Below are 20,168 nucleotides of genomic sequence, written 5' to 3' on the forward strand. Positions count from 1 at the left end.
GCAGCTTTATATCCCCAGATGCACCTCTCAACTTCTGGGCTGTAGCTGGATCAGTACCCATCCTCTTGATCCTTTTTCTCTATTGCTCTGCTATTAACTTACCAAATGATACACATCTTAACATTCCTCTTTATGACATATCTGTTGTCATGTCATTCTTAGTCTTCAAGATTCCACTTCTATCTGACCTTGACATCTTCAAAACACCTGGAATAGAAAAGACAGATATAGATCATCTGATTCACCAGGCTGAATTTTCTGTTAAATTAGTGACTTCTTGGAATTATTTCTGAGCAGAACATGAGCACACCACAAATTGCTAGTCAACTAAATATTTAAGATGTGTATACAGTGAATCTCTGGAGTTTAGTGAAATCAGACTTTGGGGCATGTGGAACAGCAATTTCTTATCTACTGCTGCCTCATAAAACTCAGAGAAATGGTAAGAACTTGTGATGGCTTTCAAAATCTTGGAGATAGTTTTACTTTGGTGTAAAGCTCTTTGATTGAGTCATCTTTTCTTAGTCATACTGTAGGCAGATATGCTCAAATTAATTAGCACAGTTCTGGTTTACTTCTAAATGTAAGTGTCCATTTCAAAGAAGCTAAAACTGATGCAAAATTTCCTGAGTTCATTAACTACAAACCTGACTCTACTAGAAAAAGCTTCAGGCTCTCAAAGCACACGTGACACAGCAGTGTTTTGTTTTTTAACTTTGGCTGGTCCAGGTAATTTCACATAGGCATAAATGATAATGATGTAAGACACGCTGACATCACCACTACATGTTCATAAAGAGAACATACAAATGCACAGTGACATTTTACACAGTGGTTGCACATAAGACACTCACAAATTTGAAGGCCAACACTGTGGGGGGCTGAGTACTCTTAACTCTCAGTAAGTTCAATGTGAGCTGAGAGTGCTTTGTGGTTCAGGTGCTTGGGCCCTCAGCAAAGCTCTGAATTGTAAGGGATTTTACCAACAGTCATGTCAGAGAGTAGCTTCTCCTTTGTAGTATGTGCGTTTCTAATTGTTAGATTAGCACAACTGGCTGATAATCAGGAGTAATAAAAAAGATTTTCTGGCACTGAAGTGTTCTTTCTGAAAGTTAATAAAGCTCACTCAGCACCGCCTACAGTTTTACAACACCCTGTAATGGAATAATGTACTGAGTACAATGTGAGTACAGTACAAAAGCCTGTGTAGAGTTAAAAATGGGTCCAGGATAGTGCTGTTCCTGAATGGGAGCAGTGCAAATATGAATTACTTCTCTGAGTTGGGTACAGGAGTCAATCTGTGAACAATGAAGCCCAGTTCACTTTCAGGTTCACTCCCAATTTTTTTTTTTTCAGATTTGCTTCCTACCCTTTTCTTCCAGTTGTTTTATAGGCACTCATCCTTATTATTTCCATAGAGGTGATCATGCTTTTAATTTACATCTTCCAGTTTTCTACTGGAATTTGGTTGTTGAAGTGGTTACAAAAACTCCTGTAAGAATGTGATATAAGGACACAGCGGGAAAACAACTCTATTTAAAAATCACAGCACAAATCCCATGCCAGTTTGAAACTTCTGGGAATGTGTAGCCCTGTAACTTGTCAGATGTGTCTCCTGTAGTAGCTGAACACCTCAAAAATGTAGAAGTAACTTTACATTGTTTTCACTACATGCAAAACCAGTGAAGAATTCTGTTACATTTAATTATTCTGGGATCCATCCATGTTTTTCTCTATGCCCATAATGACAAGTTTGCTGATATAATGGCAGGGTAAATGTGTGTAAGACCTTTAGTCCCTTTTTTCCCCTCTGCATGAATGACAAAGCTGAATTTGGGGACAAAATGGCTTTGTCCACCTGTAAATGAAGATCACCTGAAACGCAGTCTAGTGTATGTTGATGGTGGTCAGTAATGCCAAATCCTCATCCCAGCAGTGCCATTTTCACCAACTGTATGGCGGATTTTGCAATTAACACACAAAGAATTATTCCTTTCTTGTGTAACAACATTTTAATGTCAACAAAAAGCGGTTTTATAGTTCAAGATTACATATAAAAAAATATTTCATCTTGACCCTTTTGCTGTTTTCCCTCAGGGAAGTCTTAAATAGGAAAAAACACGGGGTGGATGGATGCTCGCTCTACAGAAAGCTGAAGGACTCCCTCCCCATTCTGCCATCACTGGAGATTTTGGAACAGAGGATTGATCTCCAAGGAAGCCTCTGAGTGTGCTCTCTCTCTCTCTCTCTGCATGGCAGGTGGAACCACAGGGGCACCCACCACCACCAGATCCTTCCAAGCTGGAAGGGCCCTGAACAAGTCAGGAACAAGTCAGGAACAAGTCAGGCACCTCTCCAACTACCGGGCTGCATCAAGAAGGCACAACATAAGCAATGGTAAAGTCAGTAAACAAAATTTTACTGTAATATTTTGTAACACAGATACTGTATTTCTCTTTGAAGTGTAAAGCTACCGTCTTACACAAGAAAGATGGACAGACCCTTTTCCAAGACTAATATGGATACAATAAATATGGAGTTTTACATACTAGATCTGTACACAGAAACTTTGTCCCACAGCCATAAAAATTTACATTTAACAGTGCAACATATAATTTAATCCTTTATTTATCTGACATAGGATGTTTACTTACTAAACACAAGCAACTACCTGGTTTTAATATACATATTTTATATATATATATTTTATATATATATATTCAACAATCTGTACAGGTTTCTAAACATAAAACTCCAAAAAGGCACAATTGTCTATACAACATGTACAAAAATGGCTGGAGCTGACAAGGAACAACAATTATTGGTCGAGAGTTCATGATTGCACGAAGATTAGTAATGGGTTTGTGTCAGAAAAATGTGCTTTAAGGAAAGGAAGGTTTGCAAAGAAACCTGTTAAGTGTTATAAAAAGAAAAATAAAACAACCCTAAAAATAAAAACACAATGAAAAAAAACTCCCCAAAACTAGGTTGCTATTACAAGTCTATCCTCATCGTCACTGCTGCCATCGCTAAACTGCACCGTGTTCTGCCGCCGGGGCAGGGCGGCTGGCCTGGGTACCTGTCTGTCCGGTGTGCCAGTTCGGTGGACAGGGGACTTGGATAATGTGCTGGGATTCACCTTGGAGCGGGGCTCTGCTGGGGCAGCCCTCTGCACCTGGTGGCAAGGGAGGTCACGCTTTGGCTTGCTGGGGGTCGTGAGGTCAGTCTTTTCGGGGTCTGCTTTGCCCACACCAACGGGTCGTTCGAGCCTGGGCAGCGGGGTGGGCTCGGGATGGCTCTTCCCACCGTACCGCTGACCACCAGGAGAAGCCTCCCGGGCAGCCTGGGCGCCCTCGGGGAAGCCAACAGGAGCTGCCTCCAGCTGCACCTCGCAGGCTTTGCCGCCCGCGGCGGGCGCCTCGGAGGCTCCGTGTCCCTCGGCGCTGGCAGGGCTGACGGAGGGGATGATGGTGGGCAGGGCGATGTTCAGGATCTGCAGGCCAGGGATGTGTGCCTGTGGGTTGGGTGTGCCCTGCGGGGCCGTGCCAGCCGTCAGCACCTGGAGGCCCACAGCATTGAGGGTAATTCCCGAAGGGCGCATCTGCGGCGCGATGTTGGTGTTCGCCAGCCCCACTATGTTCACTGTCTCCATGCCCAGCGGCGGCAGCGGCTGCAGGTTGGGCGTGCCGATCCCCTGAATGCCCGGCACGCTCACCTGGCCGATGGGAATACACGGCACCACGCTGTTCACCTCGGCGACTCCCACGGGATTGGCGGCAGCGCCCGCGGCCGTGCCACCCGCGTCCCCAAGGGCGCTGGTAGTTCTGTGAATCACTCCCACAGCTGGGATGGTGAGCTGCACCGGCCCCGCCTGGATGGGAACGAAGGTGGAGTAGGTGGCCAGACCGGCGGGGACCACCTGGATGCCCCCAACGGGCACCATGCCGTAGGGCGCCTTGGCTTGCCGCTGCGAGTGCAGGGGCAGGTGGCTGAAGAGGTGGGTCTGGGCAGCCCTGGGCTCGGCAGCCTGCGGTGGGCACACGGCTGGCTTCTCCTCGGGGGGATCGCTGCAGGGGGATGGCATCGTCGCCTGCATGCCATGGTCCACCGGTGAGGGGGGACAACTGATGGAGGGCGTGCTCTGGGAGAGAACAACACAGGCGTGTTAATGCAGTGGCCACCACCACACTCCAATGACATGAAAACACAAGCGCTGGGAGCACTTCCCACACCCCCTTTTAAAAAAAAACAACAAGCTGGCTGAAAGTATAGGCTGCTCAGCTTGAACAATGAACTGATTTCCTTCCTTTCTTTTTCCAACTTCTCCCTCGCCCACTAATTGCGTTTTCCTCTCCTAATTACCCTGCTTAATTTCTCTCAAGCACCAGTACTCGAAAACATTGCTGGATATCTTTTGTGTGTGTTTTTTAAGGAGTGAGAAGGCTTTGGAGAACTGTTTTATGTGGAAATCACCTGAGGTAAGAAGGTTAAATAAGCATAAGCTGGCATTTTTGATGCACTGGGTTCCTATCCCAAAGGCATTACAGCCTCCACAGGCAGAGGCAGCATCATGGCACATTTGCCTGTAGGTGCTTCTCCCAAACAGGAGATAGGCAATCACAAGAGATGGATGACAACTACAGCTCCTGCACAGGTGGAGGTGATGGGTGGATACTGGAGTGAGATGTGGAACCAACATCCCATTGCTGCCTCTGCTCGCTATGATTTATTTGGTGCACACACATGGTCTGATACTCATATTTCTATCCTCCCTTTTCTCCTTATATAGCCCTTTTACTGACCAAGGCTGTCAAGTCTTTTTCTAAAACCTCCTAAAACAAACAGTTGTAAAGTGCAATTGCAATCTCACAGTTATCTTTCAGTTTTAGGCATATTCATAACACACACAGAGGACTTAGTTTATATAGTCCTAAACAGTAATTCTGTAGGTTTGACCAAAGAAATCTCTAGAGCAGCCACAAAACTGACAAATGCAAGCTTTTGAAAACTGTCAGTAGGAAATGTATTGGTTAAGGAAAACATGATTAACTGACTGTGCAGTGACAACTGGTGTAAATGGGAAAATGGGTGTCAGAAGGTAGACAGCATCTTTCTCAGAACTGACACCTCACAAGAAATCCTGCTCAAGTGGCATGGATGCCTTCAAAGAACATACAACAGCCTTCCTGAGCTGTGCTGACCCCTTGTCTTGATTGTAAGAAGTGGGACCCACAGCCATTCACAACAGGAACAGACTGTGGATGAACCATCAGAGACATAAGGCTGCCACTTCTTTTGGTCTGGGAAAGGAAAAGGTAGCCTGGAAAGGAACTACTGCCTTGTATTACTTACATGCCTCCTTTTTTTATTTTAATATATTAACATAGACAATTATTAGAGCTATATAAATGAAGACCTTTCAACATTTTAAATTCTGTGAATATTTACTTGGGGCCTCAGTGGTTCTACTTAATGAGGGAGCAAACTCAGTCTTTCTGGTATCCATTGGCAACAACTGGAACTCACAATTCAAATTAAAGACCCTACCCCTTTTCTGTCAAGTATATACAGTGATCAGAGACCACTTTGTTTTATTCTCTGTCACCCGAGAAACTCAGTCCAATTTACACTTGCCACATGAACTCACAGCTCTTACAAGCAGGAATGAACCTGTGTCAAAGCAATGCAGTAATGATTTTTACTGTTTTTCCTTAGCTAAATTTTGTACAAAATAAATCCAGTAGTACAGAGTTCCAAAAAAAACCCCAAGCCTTAAGTACTCAAAGTGGAATGAAATTTTTACTTACTATGTTTTTCAAAATTTCCTGCTCCTTGTTTTTCTATAATTGCATGCAAAGTTAGGCATATGGTTGGACTCAATGATCTTAAGGGTCTTTCCCAACCCAGATGATATGATTCTATATAATATTTCTAAATACTCCATTCATCATGGAGAAAGCAGTACTTTAATTACCCCTGGAATTAAACTACAGTTTGCATCAGTTTTTCTGAGCAGAACTTTGAAAAGCTCTAATGCCTTCATGGTTTGCAGTAGGAATTCTAAACTTTCAAGAGATACCTTTGAGCTCAATCTGGTAGGTGACTTCTACTGTCCCCACTACAGTCCATTAAAACTACTGCTGAATAATAAAAAGGCTTAACACCTGCCACTTTTCTTCTGTGATTTCCTAGGTGGAGTTTTTAAAGAAAACAGTTGCCAGAATTACTGATCTCTCCTGCAGCCTTGCACACAGATTGATCTCATCTTTCTGCACATGCATGGGCAAAACTCATCCTTTTCTAATTAAAGTGTTCTTTCAGTCTGGAGAAAAACTGAGAGCGTTGGCAACTCAGGTCTCGGTTCTGTGTTCATCTCTCCTTTTGTTATTGTGCAAAGGCAATCTCCCAGTTTTCTTGAACATCTGGTGCTCTTTCTAATTCTACTATTAAGCCTATTTGAAAGAAAGACAAGCAATTGCACAATATTTTTTTATAGTGATAAGGCAAAAACCTTTGGGACTAGATTAATTTCCCTTGGGAATTACCAATGATTATATCATCATATTTCATAGTGAAATGACTTCTGAATTCTATCACTTTCCTCTGAAAACTTCATAACCACCAGAGTATGTTTATTCAACATATTTGTTATTTCTTTCTTATTTGTAACACAATCTACCAGCTCCAAACATCAGGTGAGATGACCATATTACAATTAATCCTTTCAGGAAGAATATAATCAAATCAAAGAATTTGAAAAGCAGTGCTCTTATGACATCCTTGTTTCTAGAGTCCTACACATTTGTGCTTTAAATTCTTTTCAACTCTTCTGAAAGACTCATCAGCCAACAACTCTAAGAATGAAGGGAAAGGCAAACATTTTGATTTTTCAAAAAGATTTTTAGAAGGAGGATTTGAAATCCTGCTTTCTTCCCAAAGTCAGGCACTCCTACCTTTGTAAAAGCTGCAGTTGATATAAAGGAGTGGCCCAAGGCTGTTTCTGGATCGGGGTAATCCACAGACATCTGGCGACCTGGAGAAGTAGGAGCGACATCCGTCAGAGCCGCGCCAGCACCGCGGGGACTTGCTCCCCTCTCTTGGGCTTTATCCTCATGTGCTTCCTGATGGGTGAACTCTGCTGGTGACCTGGAGGTCCTGCTAACTGACTGCACGGTGCTAAGGACAGTCATCTTGGTCAGCAGCGCTTTGGGCAGACCATCCATGGAGTCCGTGTGAACGCCAGCAAAGCAGTCTGGAAGCCTGATGTCCTCATCGGTGCTGGCGGCGTCCTGCAGGCCGTGTCGAGAGGGGTGGTGCTGGGGGCTGGCCGTCACCGAGGGCGTTGTGGAGAGCACTGACTCAGCCTGGCTGTCTTCATCATCATCTTCGTTGTCATTGTCATCTTCATCGCCACCATCGGACTCCTCCACATCATACCCTGACCGGTCATAGCCAATTCTTTGCTTCTCACCTGCAAAAGTGGGAATTAGAAGGTAAGACAATAGAAGGTCTTGGACAGATTGGGAAGGAAGTGGGAGAGAACAACTAGAAACACCAAAAAACCCACATAGCACACGTATTTTTCAGTCACATCCCATTCCATCAAAGAAACAGGGAAGACCTTAATTTTTGCTGTTACTTTCCAGCACACAGACTTAACTACACAGCTACATAATCCTTCACCTTCTGCTGCCGTGTTGTTTTTAACCTTCTGGATTTGGTTGTTTCTTTTAAGCCACTTAAAACCATTTGATCAAAGTCACCCTTCACTCTTTCACCTGGGGAGAAGAGCAGATTCCCAGTTCATTGGGTTCCCAATGAGGATGTATGAAGGTGGTCTGTCAACCTTAGCAGTGGGATATTCTCTAGCTGGTTCTGACTCATAAGTGGGTGTCCTTGTACCTAATATGAATCACTGCTGCAAAGGTTTATGAAGGATGAAAACAGAAAGGCTGGAGGCTGTTAGTCAAGATTCTGTCTCGTTAACAAGCAAAAGAGACCAAAATTAGACCTTACCAGATTTCTTCACTTTGCTCATGTTTTGAAAGGTTTGTTAACAAATCACCCAAGACGTCCTAGGGGGGCAAGAGAGCCCTAATCCTACCAAAATTTACCTATGCATGAAACTTTGCTCCCATGAAGAAGCCCTCTTGACTTCAACTCTTAAAGCCCAACTGCTGTCTACTGATAAATTTCTCTACAAAATACCATTCTAGTGCAGCTTTTCACCTTCTTTTGTATCATAACTTGGAAAGAAAGAATCGTCTTTAGTAAAGCGACAGAAAATCCCATCTGTTGTATCTGATTCCAAGCCAGAGTGTCTGGGATCATATTTTACAAAAGACAAAGTGCTTTGAATGAATTAATATTTTGTATTTGATTTAAGGTCTGCCTGATGAGTTGTCCAAAAAAAATATCAGCATAAAAATCATTTGGCTCTGTAAAAGCCATGATGAGTGGTTAGTTAAAATCTCAGAGATCCTGTTCTAGGGAAATCCACACACAGTAACTTAACTACCAAAAAGAATGATTCTGAAAAAAGTCAGACCCTTAAAAGAAGTCAAATACACTACCTGTACTTTGAGCTGCTGTGTTACCAAAATCAAAGTAAGCACCTTGAACTCCAGGGAAAATAAAAGGGTTTAACTGTGGTACCTTTCAGTAAGTTCCCCAGAATTGTAAGTCATGGTTTCAAATGAGCAAGGCAATTAGGAAGGAAACTAAGAGCTTCTTTGAAAAAAATCCCTCTTTAATGACTTTGCCCCTCTTTGCCTACACAGTAATTTGTACATTAACTAAATATGGAAATTGTAGATTTTCTACACTTACTACAGCAGACACGAACATTTCAGACATGTAATTAAAAATACCCCAAATCCTCCAGGTCATTGGAATGATCCTAACAAAAATATTGTTTTAGAATTTTTAATAGTCTTTATTTATAATTCTCATCCAGAGACAAAGCTGTTGAAAATAGAAAATACATTTTAGTGGAAAAATTGATTCAGTTAAGTTTCCTTCCAAAAATATGGCAAATAGAATTGTTAAAAATATTATTAACAACAACACATGGACTTATTAAACATTTTTTGTTCTTTTCTCTTGCTTTTGTCATTCCTATTCTTCAAACAGTGTTTCTTCATTAATTATTTGCAAACACATCTAAAATGTTAGAATCTCTATATATGTTTATTATTTCTGAATGGAAACAACTACCTCTGTCTTCAACGCTGATGATGTGCTGGGGGGGTCCCAGTGCCCTGAGCTGGAGGACCATGGCTATGAGAATGCAAAACTCCCAGTTGATCCTGAAGTTGTGGGGGATCTGCTGCTCCAGCTGGGGTCCTGTAAGTCTATGGGGCCTGATGGAATTTCATCTGAGAACACTTAAAGAGCTGATGTCATTGTGAGGCCTCTCTCAGTGATTTTTGAATGGTCTTAGAAATCTGGAGAGGAGACTGGAAGCTGGTGAACGTTTTCCCAGTTTCCAAGAAGGACAAGAAGGATGACCCTGGAAACTATTAGCCTGTTGGTCTCACTTCAGTGCCTGGTAAGGTTGTAGAGAAGAATATTCTAGCTTCAGGAGGGGCAAGTCCTGCTTGTCAAATCTGGAGGGCTATCCCTGTCCTGGGGGGCATCAGGCAAAGCATGGCCAGCCGGGCAAGGGAGGGGATTGTCCCGCTCTGCTCTGCACTGGGGCAGCTTCACCTGCAATATCGTGTGCAGTTTTGGAAACCACAATGTAAGAAAGATATTAAGCTTTTAGAGAATGTCCAAAGGAGGACAATGAAGATGGGAAAAGGCCTGGAGGGGAAATGTGTGAGGACACTGAGGGCACTTGGCGTGTTCAGTTGGAGAAGAGGAGACTGAGGGGAGACCTCACTGCAGGTCCAACTGACAGGCACTGATCTCTGCTCTGTGGGGACCAGGGACAGGACCCAGGGAATGGCCTGAAGCTGTGCCAGAGGAGGTTTAGGTTGGACATCAGGAAAAGGTTCCTCACCCAGAGGGTGGTTGGGTGCTGGAACAGACTCCCCAGGGCAGTGGGCACAGCACCAAGGCTGGCAATTCAAGAAGCATTTGGACAAAGCTCTCAGACACAAGGTGAGATTCCTGGGGCTGTCCTGTGGGGGAGACCATGAGTTGGACTCAGTGATCCTTGTGGGTGATCGATGATCCCTTTCAACTCAGAATATTCTGTGATTTGTGATTCCCTCAATGCCCCTGTAACATCACTAAGACTTCTCTCTGTGTTACATCTAAAGGGTGACCCACATGTTTCCTACAACTCTTTAAATAAGGCAGAGGGCATTGCAAAGTCTTAGAATTCACTCCAGACTCTGTCTTAACTTCAATCTTTTTACCAACAGCACATAACTATTCTCTGGGAAATCCTACTGATTCTTTTCTTTTTTCTCCCTCTCTCCACACGAATCTCATTTTCTATGAAAGCTGATGTCAATCACAAATGACTGTTTCTACTGGCAAGAAGAACTACCTGAAGTGATTAGACTGACTTGTCACATTTGTAAAGCAAGGAAAACATATGTGCAAACAATGCCTCGATTTGTAACAAGAAATGTCGTTTTTCAAACCAACACTTACAAATGCTACAGGATTTACAGCAAATGCTGTTTATGTAGGAATTTTCTGCATACATCTCGGCTTTCTAGAATAAAGTCATGGAAAGGGAAAGGGCAACTGTGTGTGGAACACAGATTCCTTACATGCAGGACTCCATGGTATATCATTTCCCTCTATTGTTCCCCTGTTTCCCTCCACCCTTTGTGCATTTGCCAGCTTCTGTTTGAGTGTGGTTACCTGGAGCCAGAGCCTGCAGTGTAGGCGAGGTGACAGCGATGAATGTGGTTCCCGTCCTCCCACACCACTTTGCAACATCAGATGAGAGAGAAAAGATTCCTCACTTGCCAGTTCTGGCATTGCACAAAGGAACACTCTGCTCTGGCTTTTACACCTGCAGGTGTGTTTGCTGAAACAAGAGGTGCCCAATCTTTTGCAGTCAGTGATCCCGTTAAGCATCGCTGTGAGCTGTGAGAGGACCTGATGCTGCAGTTTTAAGTGGTGGAAGGGCCATGTAGATGATGGGTCTTTTCTGAAGGATTGGGTTGAGGCTGTGACCACTCCTCGTGGTGAAAGACTCTTTTCCAAGCAGTGTCTTGTTAACCAAGTAGTATTGGCCCCAGTCCAGTCTGGTAATTGCACACTGCCTGCTAATGCTCCCTCACAGTTTTAATTGGGGAAAAATTAATTCTTTGCTTCCTATCTTGAACTATGCACAATTATAACCATATGTTTATGTAGCTGAGATATATATATATATAAAAACACTAGAACTGACTCAATTTCCAAAGGGAACAAAATTACTTCTGTGTTTAACTTTGTATGAGGTTGTAAAACAGTGTGCGATATTTCAGAATGAAGGATGTGTCATAAATTTAAAGGCCACTAACATATGGAGAAATGGCTTTTGGCATGAAAGTTCACAGTTTCTTTTTTTAAAAAAAGAAAACAGGAAGAAAGTTTCACACTATTAAGTAAAGGCTTATGAAAGCTACTTCTCTTTCGGATTTGTAACTCAACTCTCCCCATTTTAACAGAAAGGCTGTTCAAGACAGACTCAGTTTTTTATAACGGGTCTTTTTCCAAGAGTAGGGAATGTCTCTCATTCTCTCTCAACTCCTGCAAGCTCTTCTTTTAAACCCTTAGAAAGACTCTTTCTTCTTCCTGGACTTCACAAGAGAAAGTGAATTTTGTCTACAGACCTGAACTCTGCAAAAATTGGAAATAAAGGCATAACAGAAATATGGACAAAACCTTTGACTGGGGATTTTGCCCACATGGCAGCTACAACTATTTTTAAGAAAACCGAGTTTTTAATCCTAATACAAAACATAGGCAAAAATCATATTAGTCTTGCATTCATTTTGCTTTTGGTCTTCGGTTAGTGAACTCTGTACTGTGTCTGTGGTGATGATGAGCTTGTTGGCTAAGGCTCTGTTATACTGAAATTCTACCCCAAAGTGGAAAAGAAAAAGCTTCATTAGCACAATCACATTACTTGGAATTATCACCATCCCAATATGTCCATTAGTGAAGTGCCTTGGTCTGGTAAGTCCATGTACTGCTTTTTGCAGCTGGGAGGCTATAAATTAGGTCTCCCTGTGCACTTTAAAATTCTTTATTTTATTAAATTCTTTTCCTATAGGAATCCTTGCTGTATGTGATTGTAACAAAGGCCATCTAACTATCATCATATTGCAAAGTACTAAACCAAAGGTTCTTCAGAATCTCAACTTACAGCTTTTAATTTTAATTGCCATATTACTGCCACACAACCTGACTTATTGAAAACCTGCTGCAGACTTAGCAGTCTCTGTACCAAATCCAGTGATAAAGTTCAACAGCTTATAACTTAGTCATATTTGGTTATAAATTAATCATATTTAAGTAGATTTTCACATGAAGAGAAAAATGTTCATTGCCATTCTTTCATTGGCAGGAAGACAAGAAAGACATGAAAATACAAGTTCAGACTGCTCAGTTTTACACATTCCTAAGCAAATGTACAGTAGATAACTATGGGATTGCTATTTAGCTCTATTTATGCAGATTAAAGACAGCTTACTAAGTATCTACTCACTATCTATTAACATCTAAATTTAACCTTACTACACTTTCTGGTTTTTATGAGTAATACAAAGCCTCAAAGTAACACAAATTGCCTCAAATTCTGGAATTATCTTCAGTTAGGGATTAATAGCTATATAAAAGCACTTAAAAATAAAGCATCTGCTTTGTATTATATACTCTCCATCAAAATCAAGAAAAATAATGCAGACCACAGTGAGAAAGGCAGAAGTATTTTTCAGCATGTCATTATATGATCATAAATTGAATGTAAGGTCTGTATGTCATCCATTCACTCTCCATTCTTCTCAACAATTACAACTTAGGCTTGCCTTTTACCCACTGTGTTAGTCTTGGAATAGACTGATCCACAACCATTCAAACAAATTCTTAAAAGGATAAAAAAAAGTGCTGTTAAACAAGCCAGCACCTATACCCAACCTTGCTGTCTTCTAAGGCTGTTCATAGGCTTTAATTAACTGATTTCAGTCTTGCTCCAGTTACTGTCCACTTCAAACAGGACTCACAGTGACATCTACTGGGTTAAATTCAGACTGGTAATTGCCAGGGCTCCTCAGAAAGGAGAGAAAAAATCAACCTGTGGGCATTTGACTTTCATTCCTATAAGCATGAAAAGTAATGAAGTAAAACTAACCAAAAAGGAAGAGCAAACTCTGCTCAATCAGAGTATTTACACCTAAACCTTCCTAAGTAACCTGTACATTATAAACCAAGCCTAGCACTAGGTAGTCTATCACCAGGCTGTAGGTGTAGGACTTCAGCATGCTTAATGTAGACTGAGTTGAAGAGCAGACACTGATAATAAATAAAAAAAATATTTAAAGAAAGTATTTATTGTGATACAGAACAAGCCTTCCATTCTCTTTGTAAAAGGAGGATGTTACTACAAGGATTTTCATTTATTTTCACTCCTGAAATGTAGGTGCAGTGAAAACACAGACTGTGTCATGATTAAACTAATGAAGAGCCATTGCAACTTAATAGCTGTTGTAAGTAACATATAGAAATAAACTTAGAACCATTGTGTCCTTAGAAGAGCCTTTTTAATACTGCAGAAAATGAAAGCTTTTTTAATATGTGTGTGTGTATAAATATATATTTAAAAATGCATATCTGAAACTTACAATTTCATCTTTTTCCTGGTAAAATAATGGATACTTTGGGATAAAATTTCTGCACAGAGACCACTTAAATAAGTTCTGCCCATCCACTGATTTCATTATTAACTATCTTGTGCAAGTTTACTCAGGCATACCACACCACTCCTACTTGAGCCTACATATGAAATATTACAAGTTGAAAGTTTGCAACTGTTTTAATTCAAACACAAATTATTGTTGTTTTGAGACAGCATGGCAAAAAGTTGGATAAGCACAGCCAAAGAGGACATCCCCAGTTGCAGTCTGTCACACTAAACAGTTCACCTCCTCTGACAATTTAATTCAGATATTAACATTCCTCACATTGTAACCCTGTACTTTGGTGACAAGAACATTCCGCAGAGCAGAAGATGAAAGATAAATGGATGAGGGAATGGTTTTGCATACAAAAACTCAGGCCAGAAAGTATTTACTAAGACCCAAACGATGACAAGCCCAAATACAAAGAATGCTGTGTTAAAAGCCCTGATCACATAGAGTCTCAGACAGCTCGAGAGCATCTTTCTTTTCTCCCTAAATGCTGCAGCACAACAAAATTTCAGCTTCTCAGATTACTGCAAAAACAGACTCTCTGTGTGTACGTGCTCAGGGTCGTGCAGTTTTGCCCTCCTTCTTCAGTCTGCACGCACTAAATCTGTCCTGACTTCTCATATGAATGTAAAAAATTATATATTCAAATAAATGTGATTGCCTAGCCTTTAAAAAAACTACAAAAAACTAGAACCAGCAAATTCCTTCATAAGCAAAGAGCTGGTGGCTTTGTTAAATTTCTCTGTAAATTCTGTAATTCAAAGTCAAAGACATACAGCTCAGTTAATTTAAGCAAAGGTGCAGACATTCCTATTAACATAATAATCAGTATTCCAAATGTTAGGATAATGAATTAGGTGGAGACAGACAGGCAGATACTCTACAGGTCAGGAAACAGGCCAATCTCACACAGTCTACAGGAAGAAAGTTTTTTTTCTGAGGTCATAATTTTTTCTTATCAGATTTTCTGCACCTTTCTCTACAACATCTCACGCTGCCTTCCAAGTGAGGGAAGGGGTGGGACCAGGCACACCACTTTCTAAGAGACAGAACAACCACACAACAAAAATTTACTCATTTAAAGATTTTTTTAAATGTCCAAGGGATATGTGGCACAAACCCACCAGCAAAGCATGTCAGAGGGAGGAGGGGGTGAAAGGCTAAAGACAAAACACCAAATGCAGCTCAACACCCACAGCCCATCACGTTTTCCTTTGTGGGTGATGTGCTGCTGGCAGGGCTGTCCCCAGAGCCCAGACTTGGCACGAGGGGTGCTGGCACTGCCCTGGGCAAAGGGCAGCCCAAGAGATGGTTGAAGCCACTGTGTTAACTGAGACTGCCTAGATACCTCAAAAAATATTCAATCACATTCAAATATAGCCAAAAATTAGCATGTATAGGATTTGAGACAGAGCAACAGAACCACTTACAAAAACTTAAAAAATGATATAAGCAAATCCATCACACCTTTTTTTCCCTTCCTGATTCTGCCTTAAAAATCAACTGACAACAAAGATTCTGAATTATCCTGAAAAATACCTTCATGCTTGGCCAGGTGAGCTGAGAGATGAAACCACATTTTTGGAGTGTACAATTACTCACAGAGTTTATGTGGATAATTGTAAAGGCTCTGCTTTATGCAGCAACTGGAGAGGCTGGACTGGTTTGGCTGCAGCAAATGCATGTTTATCCCAGGTTTAATTACTCTGACTCTTGGATAGGGCTCTGCTGCTGAGCTTTGTGCTGCACAGCTGGTTTTGCTGTGGGTACTTGAGCCAGATCCTTTGGAGAAGGTACAGATTTTATCACCAAGTTGTTTGGTTTGGGGTTCAGTTAAAGAAAGAAGCATTACCTCCTCTGTTCTGAGGAAAAAAATAAAAGGCATTGCAGTCGTAAAATTACATTCCATGAAGAATTTCAGGGATTATGTAGCAAATCCTGTTGAATGTCTTGCCTTTTTTTTTTTCCAAAATAGGGTATTTAATTTATTAAGTAATTACTGTGCTGAAGCAAAGAACATATTTCAGGAAATATATTTATACTATGGTTAAGCACGTCTGTACATGATATGTGAAAAGAGAAAGCCTCTCTCTTTCTCAATTAAATAGTCATGAAGTCAAAGGAAAGCATTCTATCAACAAATGTTTGAAATGGCTTCCTTGTAACCAGAGTTCCTGAAAATCCAGCTAAGACTTGAAACATTTCCCATTGCATTACAACCACAAATGCAATTTTTAATGCATGCAATTGGGAATATCAATTTATCAATCAATACAGTGTTTTCAGTTCCTAGTGAATGGAAATATCTGTTCAGCTCTAGTTTAGAAAACTAAAAAAATGTCAAAAGCTCCAGAACATGGCTTTAAAAAGTGACAATTTTTCTGTCATGGGAAGGTTGAAAATTTCAATAAAAACTGTTCCTCTGTAAGAAAAGGACAGGGATTTGTCCTGACACTGACTTTTTGCGTTATTTATTTGGTACTTCAAATTGCAAATTTTGCTACCGAAAAAGGACTGTATCAAAGAATGCCAAAAAAGGGAAAATGCAGGTTTCTTTCTACCTAGCCCACCACTGAATCATACCAGCTGAGTCATATTCCAGCATTATTTAGAATTAGATTCAAGCTGATTCGCTTATTCTGCCGCTGGTTGTCATACGGGAGCAAGTGCATTCATCTTTCTTTCCCTTTACTGCTTAAATAAAGAATTCCACTGCTTTCTTTGCCCAAAATCTCACCTGCAATCTCATAAACTATTCCACTGGAGGAAGAAAAATACATCAAGGCAAGACAACACAGCTCATCTCCCCACTGGGAAATGTGAGGAGGGGGGAAAATGCCACCACTGCACCGAGACATGCCGAGATCTGGAACAGTCCTAGTGCACAATCCTGTTTTCCATCTCACTGCATCTTATCATGCTGAGCAAATCCCTCATGAACCTGCTTTGGTCCCTTTTGACTGTCCTCAATCTCATCTCATCTTCAGTGGCAATCTCTTGGGATGCAGGGAGTGCAGAATTCCAGTTATTAGCCAATACATTCATTCTGGTAACATTCTCATCGGGAATGAAGAAGTAGAACAGGTCAAGATGAATAATGTTTTTAATTTCTAAATGATCTCTATCTGTGGATTTATTCCATTTATTTGTGTAGGAGGACAGAACTCTACAGTGCAAGACAATCAGCCTCCTTGGAAAGCGCTCAGCAACATATTTGTGATCTGTGTGGCATGTTAGTGATACAATTTTTATGAAATATGCATCTCAAAACTTGAGCCATTTCATGCACAACTATTTTCAAAGAAGTACAACATTTGACTACACTTTTTTCTGGGCAAACAGCTGTTTTCCTGGTATTTTCAGTCTTGTCATATTTATCTGTGAAAGTGATAAAGTTAAACTGTATAACACTGTGAAAAAGTCAGCAGCAATTTATCCTCAGCATAGGCTTTGTTTTGGTGAAAGTTTTTCCAGTGTTTCTTGCTCCCTTGGACCAGCTCTTAAGATTTTTATCTCTATATCTTTTCCCTGTACAAGAACTGAAAAGCTTTGGAAAAGAAAGGCTAAGAAATTTGGATGACAAAATAAACACAGTAATTCAATAAAGAAAGAAGTCTTAAAGTTCTTACCAAATTCTTCTTCTCCATCCTGGTCATCTATTAAGCCTACTGAGACTCCCAAATCCATGCACTTCTTGCTGTGTGCCTTTGACTTCATGTGTTTTGTTAAATTTCCTTAAGAAAACAATGGGGAAAAAAGTAAATTCTCTGTGAGTGTGCAAATGTCTACAAATATACACTCAACATGTCTACCTCTTCTTCAGGTACATTTATAACAACCTGTCTAATTTGATTTCACACTTGTTAGAGCCTTGTCCCTCCATGCAAGCTGTCAAGGGCTGCAGCAGATGCACCATCCTGAATGCTGCCAACTCTCTGGCTACATTTCAAGAGGTTTTTTTAACTGAGATAAAATAGAATAGGATGGAAATCCTAAATGATGGTGTAAGAGACCCCCTCCTTCGTTTATGGCAAAGTATAAGAAAGGCTGATTCAGTCTTCAAAGTCATGTTGACAGAAAACTATCACGTGAAACTAAAGTTCCTATCTTGCAGTTCTTTTAGTACTTGGTGAATTCTATTTTTAGTGTAAACATTTTCACTGCTGACTTAAGCAAACACATTAATTTTATTCAAAATCAGAGCATGAACATGTTTGATCTGAATCTCAAAAGTGAATGCGTAGCTGAGAGGCCCCTCAGGCTTCTCCTCCCTTCTCCTTTGACAAGAAAATACAGCAAATATCATCAAGAAAAGCTTAAGAAAGGCTCAGATCTGTAAATGATGATATTTATAAAAGGCATGCTACTAGAAGTAACTGCCCACTTTGTAATTAAACTTTCTACTGTCTCTCAGATAAATTTCTTTTTTTAAATGGGAGAAATTACAGAGTAATGGTGACTCTTCTATGCTTATGAAGTACTTTATTTCTGCTTCGAAATGAAGGTAGTAAATCACTCCAAAATGCTGAAATAATTGTTATGAATATAAGATGCAGAAGAGGACACCAATAAAAGTAGCTGCTACAACTAAAACCAGGGAGAAACTTCACATGGGCAAAACTCACTTACTTGAGCTTGGCCAGCACCCCTACCCAGCAAAAACCAAAACTGGAATTTATTGGGTTTGCACTCCAGTGTTTCATCATAAAGGCAACGTGATGACCCAGTCTGTAAGGATGGAGTGATGAGTTTTGACACATCTAAAGCCTCTCCATCCCACTTGGTGCAGCCCTGGGTTATTTCTTGGAAGTTTTCCACCAAACTGCTGAATAGTCTCAAACCCACTAAAAATACAAATGTTTCTGAGGTTACAGCTGGGGGGATTATTGCTCAACGATGTTTAAGGCCAAGAAAAATTTTACTGCTTAGACTTTTTTTGCTGAAAGTATTTTGGCTGTGAATTTCTCCTGCCTGTTTCAATTGATTCCTGAATCTACCACTGTTCAATATACTGCCTGCTTAAACTAGGAGATACTTAAGTATCTGGTGTGAAGAGGCTTTAAAAAGTAGGGGTCCAACTCTGGGTCTTAGAAGGTCATGTGGAAAATGAACCTTGCCCTTCAAGGGTGAAAAATATAATTTCAATACAGTAATTGAATAAAGGCCAATTTCTTTCCTAGAGCAACTGGGTGAATGCCCATATGAGTACAATATATGTTCCAAAAGTTCACTGCTTCAGACTTAAAGTTCTGTGTCCCATTCCTATCTAGGATGAGCAGATAACCATCTCACTTGTCTTCCCCTAACTTTCATCACATTCCCAGGATTTCCCTCTGCAGCTCCAATTTCTCAGGCCCACACAGTTCATTCAGATGAAAATGTGATTATCTGAATAAACGTACGGGAGACAAAGGAAAGGCGGGAAATCAGAAATGACAAATATTTGAAGCAGACAATAAAACTCCACAGAGAGGTAACCTCTTTGGCTCATGAGCAGCCAATTGTGAGAAGAAATCCAAAGCAGGAAGAAAAAGGGGGAAAATGTACACAGTCAAGGACCTTTACCTTTAGTCTTGAAGGAGAAGTTGCAGTAATTGCAGTGGTAAGGACGGACATCCGTGTGTGTGCGGATGTGCTTCTTGAGCATGCTGGGCTTCTTGCAACGTATCCCACATTCCTCACAGATGTACTTCCCTCTCCCTCTCCCCCTCACATACACATAGTCTTCATTTGACTTGTACCTAGGAACAGTACCATAAGGCCATCAGTTGTAATGGGAAAATTATTCTAGTTAGAAACCTCAATCTACCAGAATTTTTAAAAACAACACATCAGATGACAATGAACGACTGACAAAACCAATCATGCTCTTTTTCTGCTCAACTTCTGCATTTATTTGTTAAATTTGTATCTATATTTTTCACTAGGTAATCATAGACTTGTTTAGGAATAACAGCTCATCCTTTTTAATAAAGGTACAGTTGATATTAAGCATTTAAAGATGTTAAATCTCCTCTTTGCAACACAGGAACATACTTTTTAAAGGTGTCAGTTCTTGGAAGCAGGTTTGGGCACCATGAGGAAGCTTTAAAAGAGCATCTTTGAGGCTCTGCGTTGGATGCAGAAAAGGAACAACATTAGTTACGACAACGGGAAAGTCTTTAAAATTCCCTATCAATGTCTTCTGGACTCAGACTACAGGGACTGTCCCTACATGGAGAAAGTCATTCAGATTCAATTACACCCTCCATATTTCCTACTCAAGGATGCCAAAGGTTGTGTTTAGCTTTTGTGACCTGGTCCCTGCAA

The 20,168-nt window shown here is 40.9% G+C and overlaps 1 protein-coding gene across 7 annotated transcripts in view; it reads right to left on the reverse strand.

The window, feature by feature from the left end:
• Nucleotides 1-2,398: 2,398 nt before the first annotated feature.
• HIVEP1 (HIVEP zinc finger 1) overlaps nt 2,399-20,168 on the reverse strand; it is a 122,038-nt gene continuing 104,268 nt past the window's right edge. For all 7 annotated transcript variants that reach the window (XM_071553252.1, XM_071553254.1, XM_071553255.1 and 4 more), the window contains 4 exons: nt 19,425-19,600; nt 17,489-17,593; nt 6,954-7,471; nt 2,399-4,141 (listed from right to left, as the gene is read on the reverse strand). In XM_071553252.1, the coding sequence (XP_071409353.1) occupies nt 2,984-4,141; nt 6,954-7,471; nt 17,489-17,593; nt 19,425-19,600 (1,957 nt within the window). In that variant the 3' untranslated portion in view covers nt 2,399-2,983. The remainder of the gene's footprint in view (nt 4,142-6,953; nt 7,472-17,488; nt 17,594-19,424; nt 19,601-20,168) is intronic.

Source organism: Pithys albifrons, chromosome 4 (assembly GCF_047495875.1).
Source record: "Pithys albifrons albifrons isolate INPA30051 chromosome 4, PitAlb_v1, whole genome shotgun sequence".
NCBI lineage: Eukaryota > Metazoa > Chordata > Aves > Passeriformes > Thamnophilidae > Pithys > Pithys albifrons.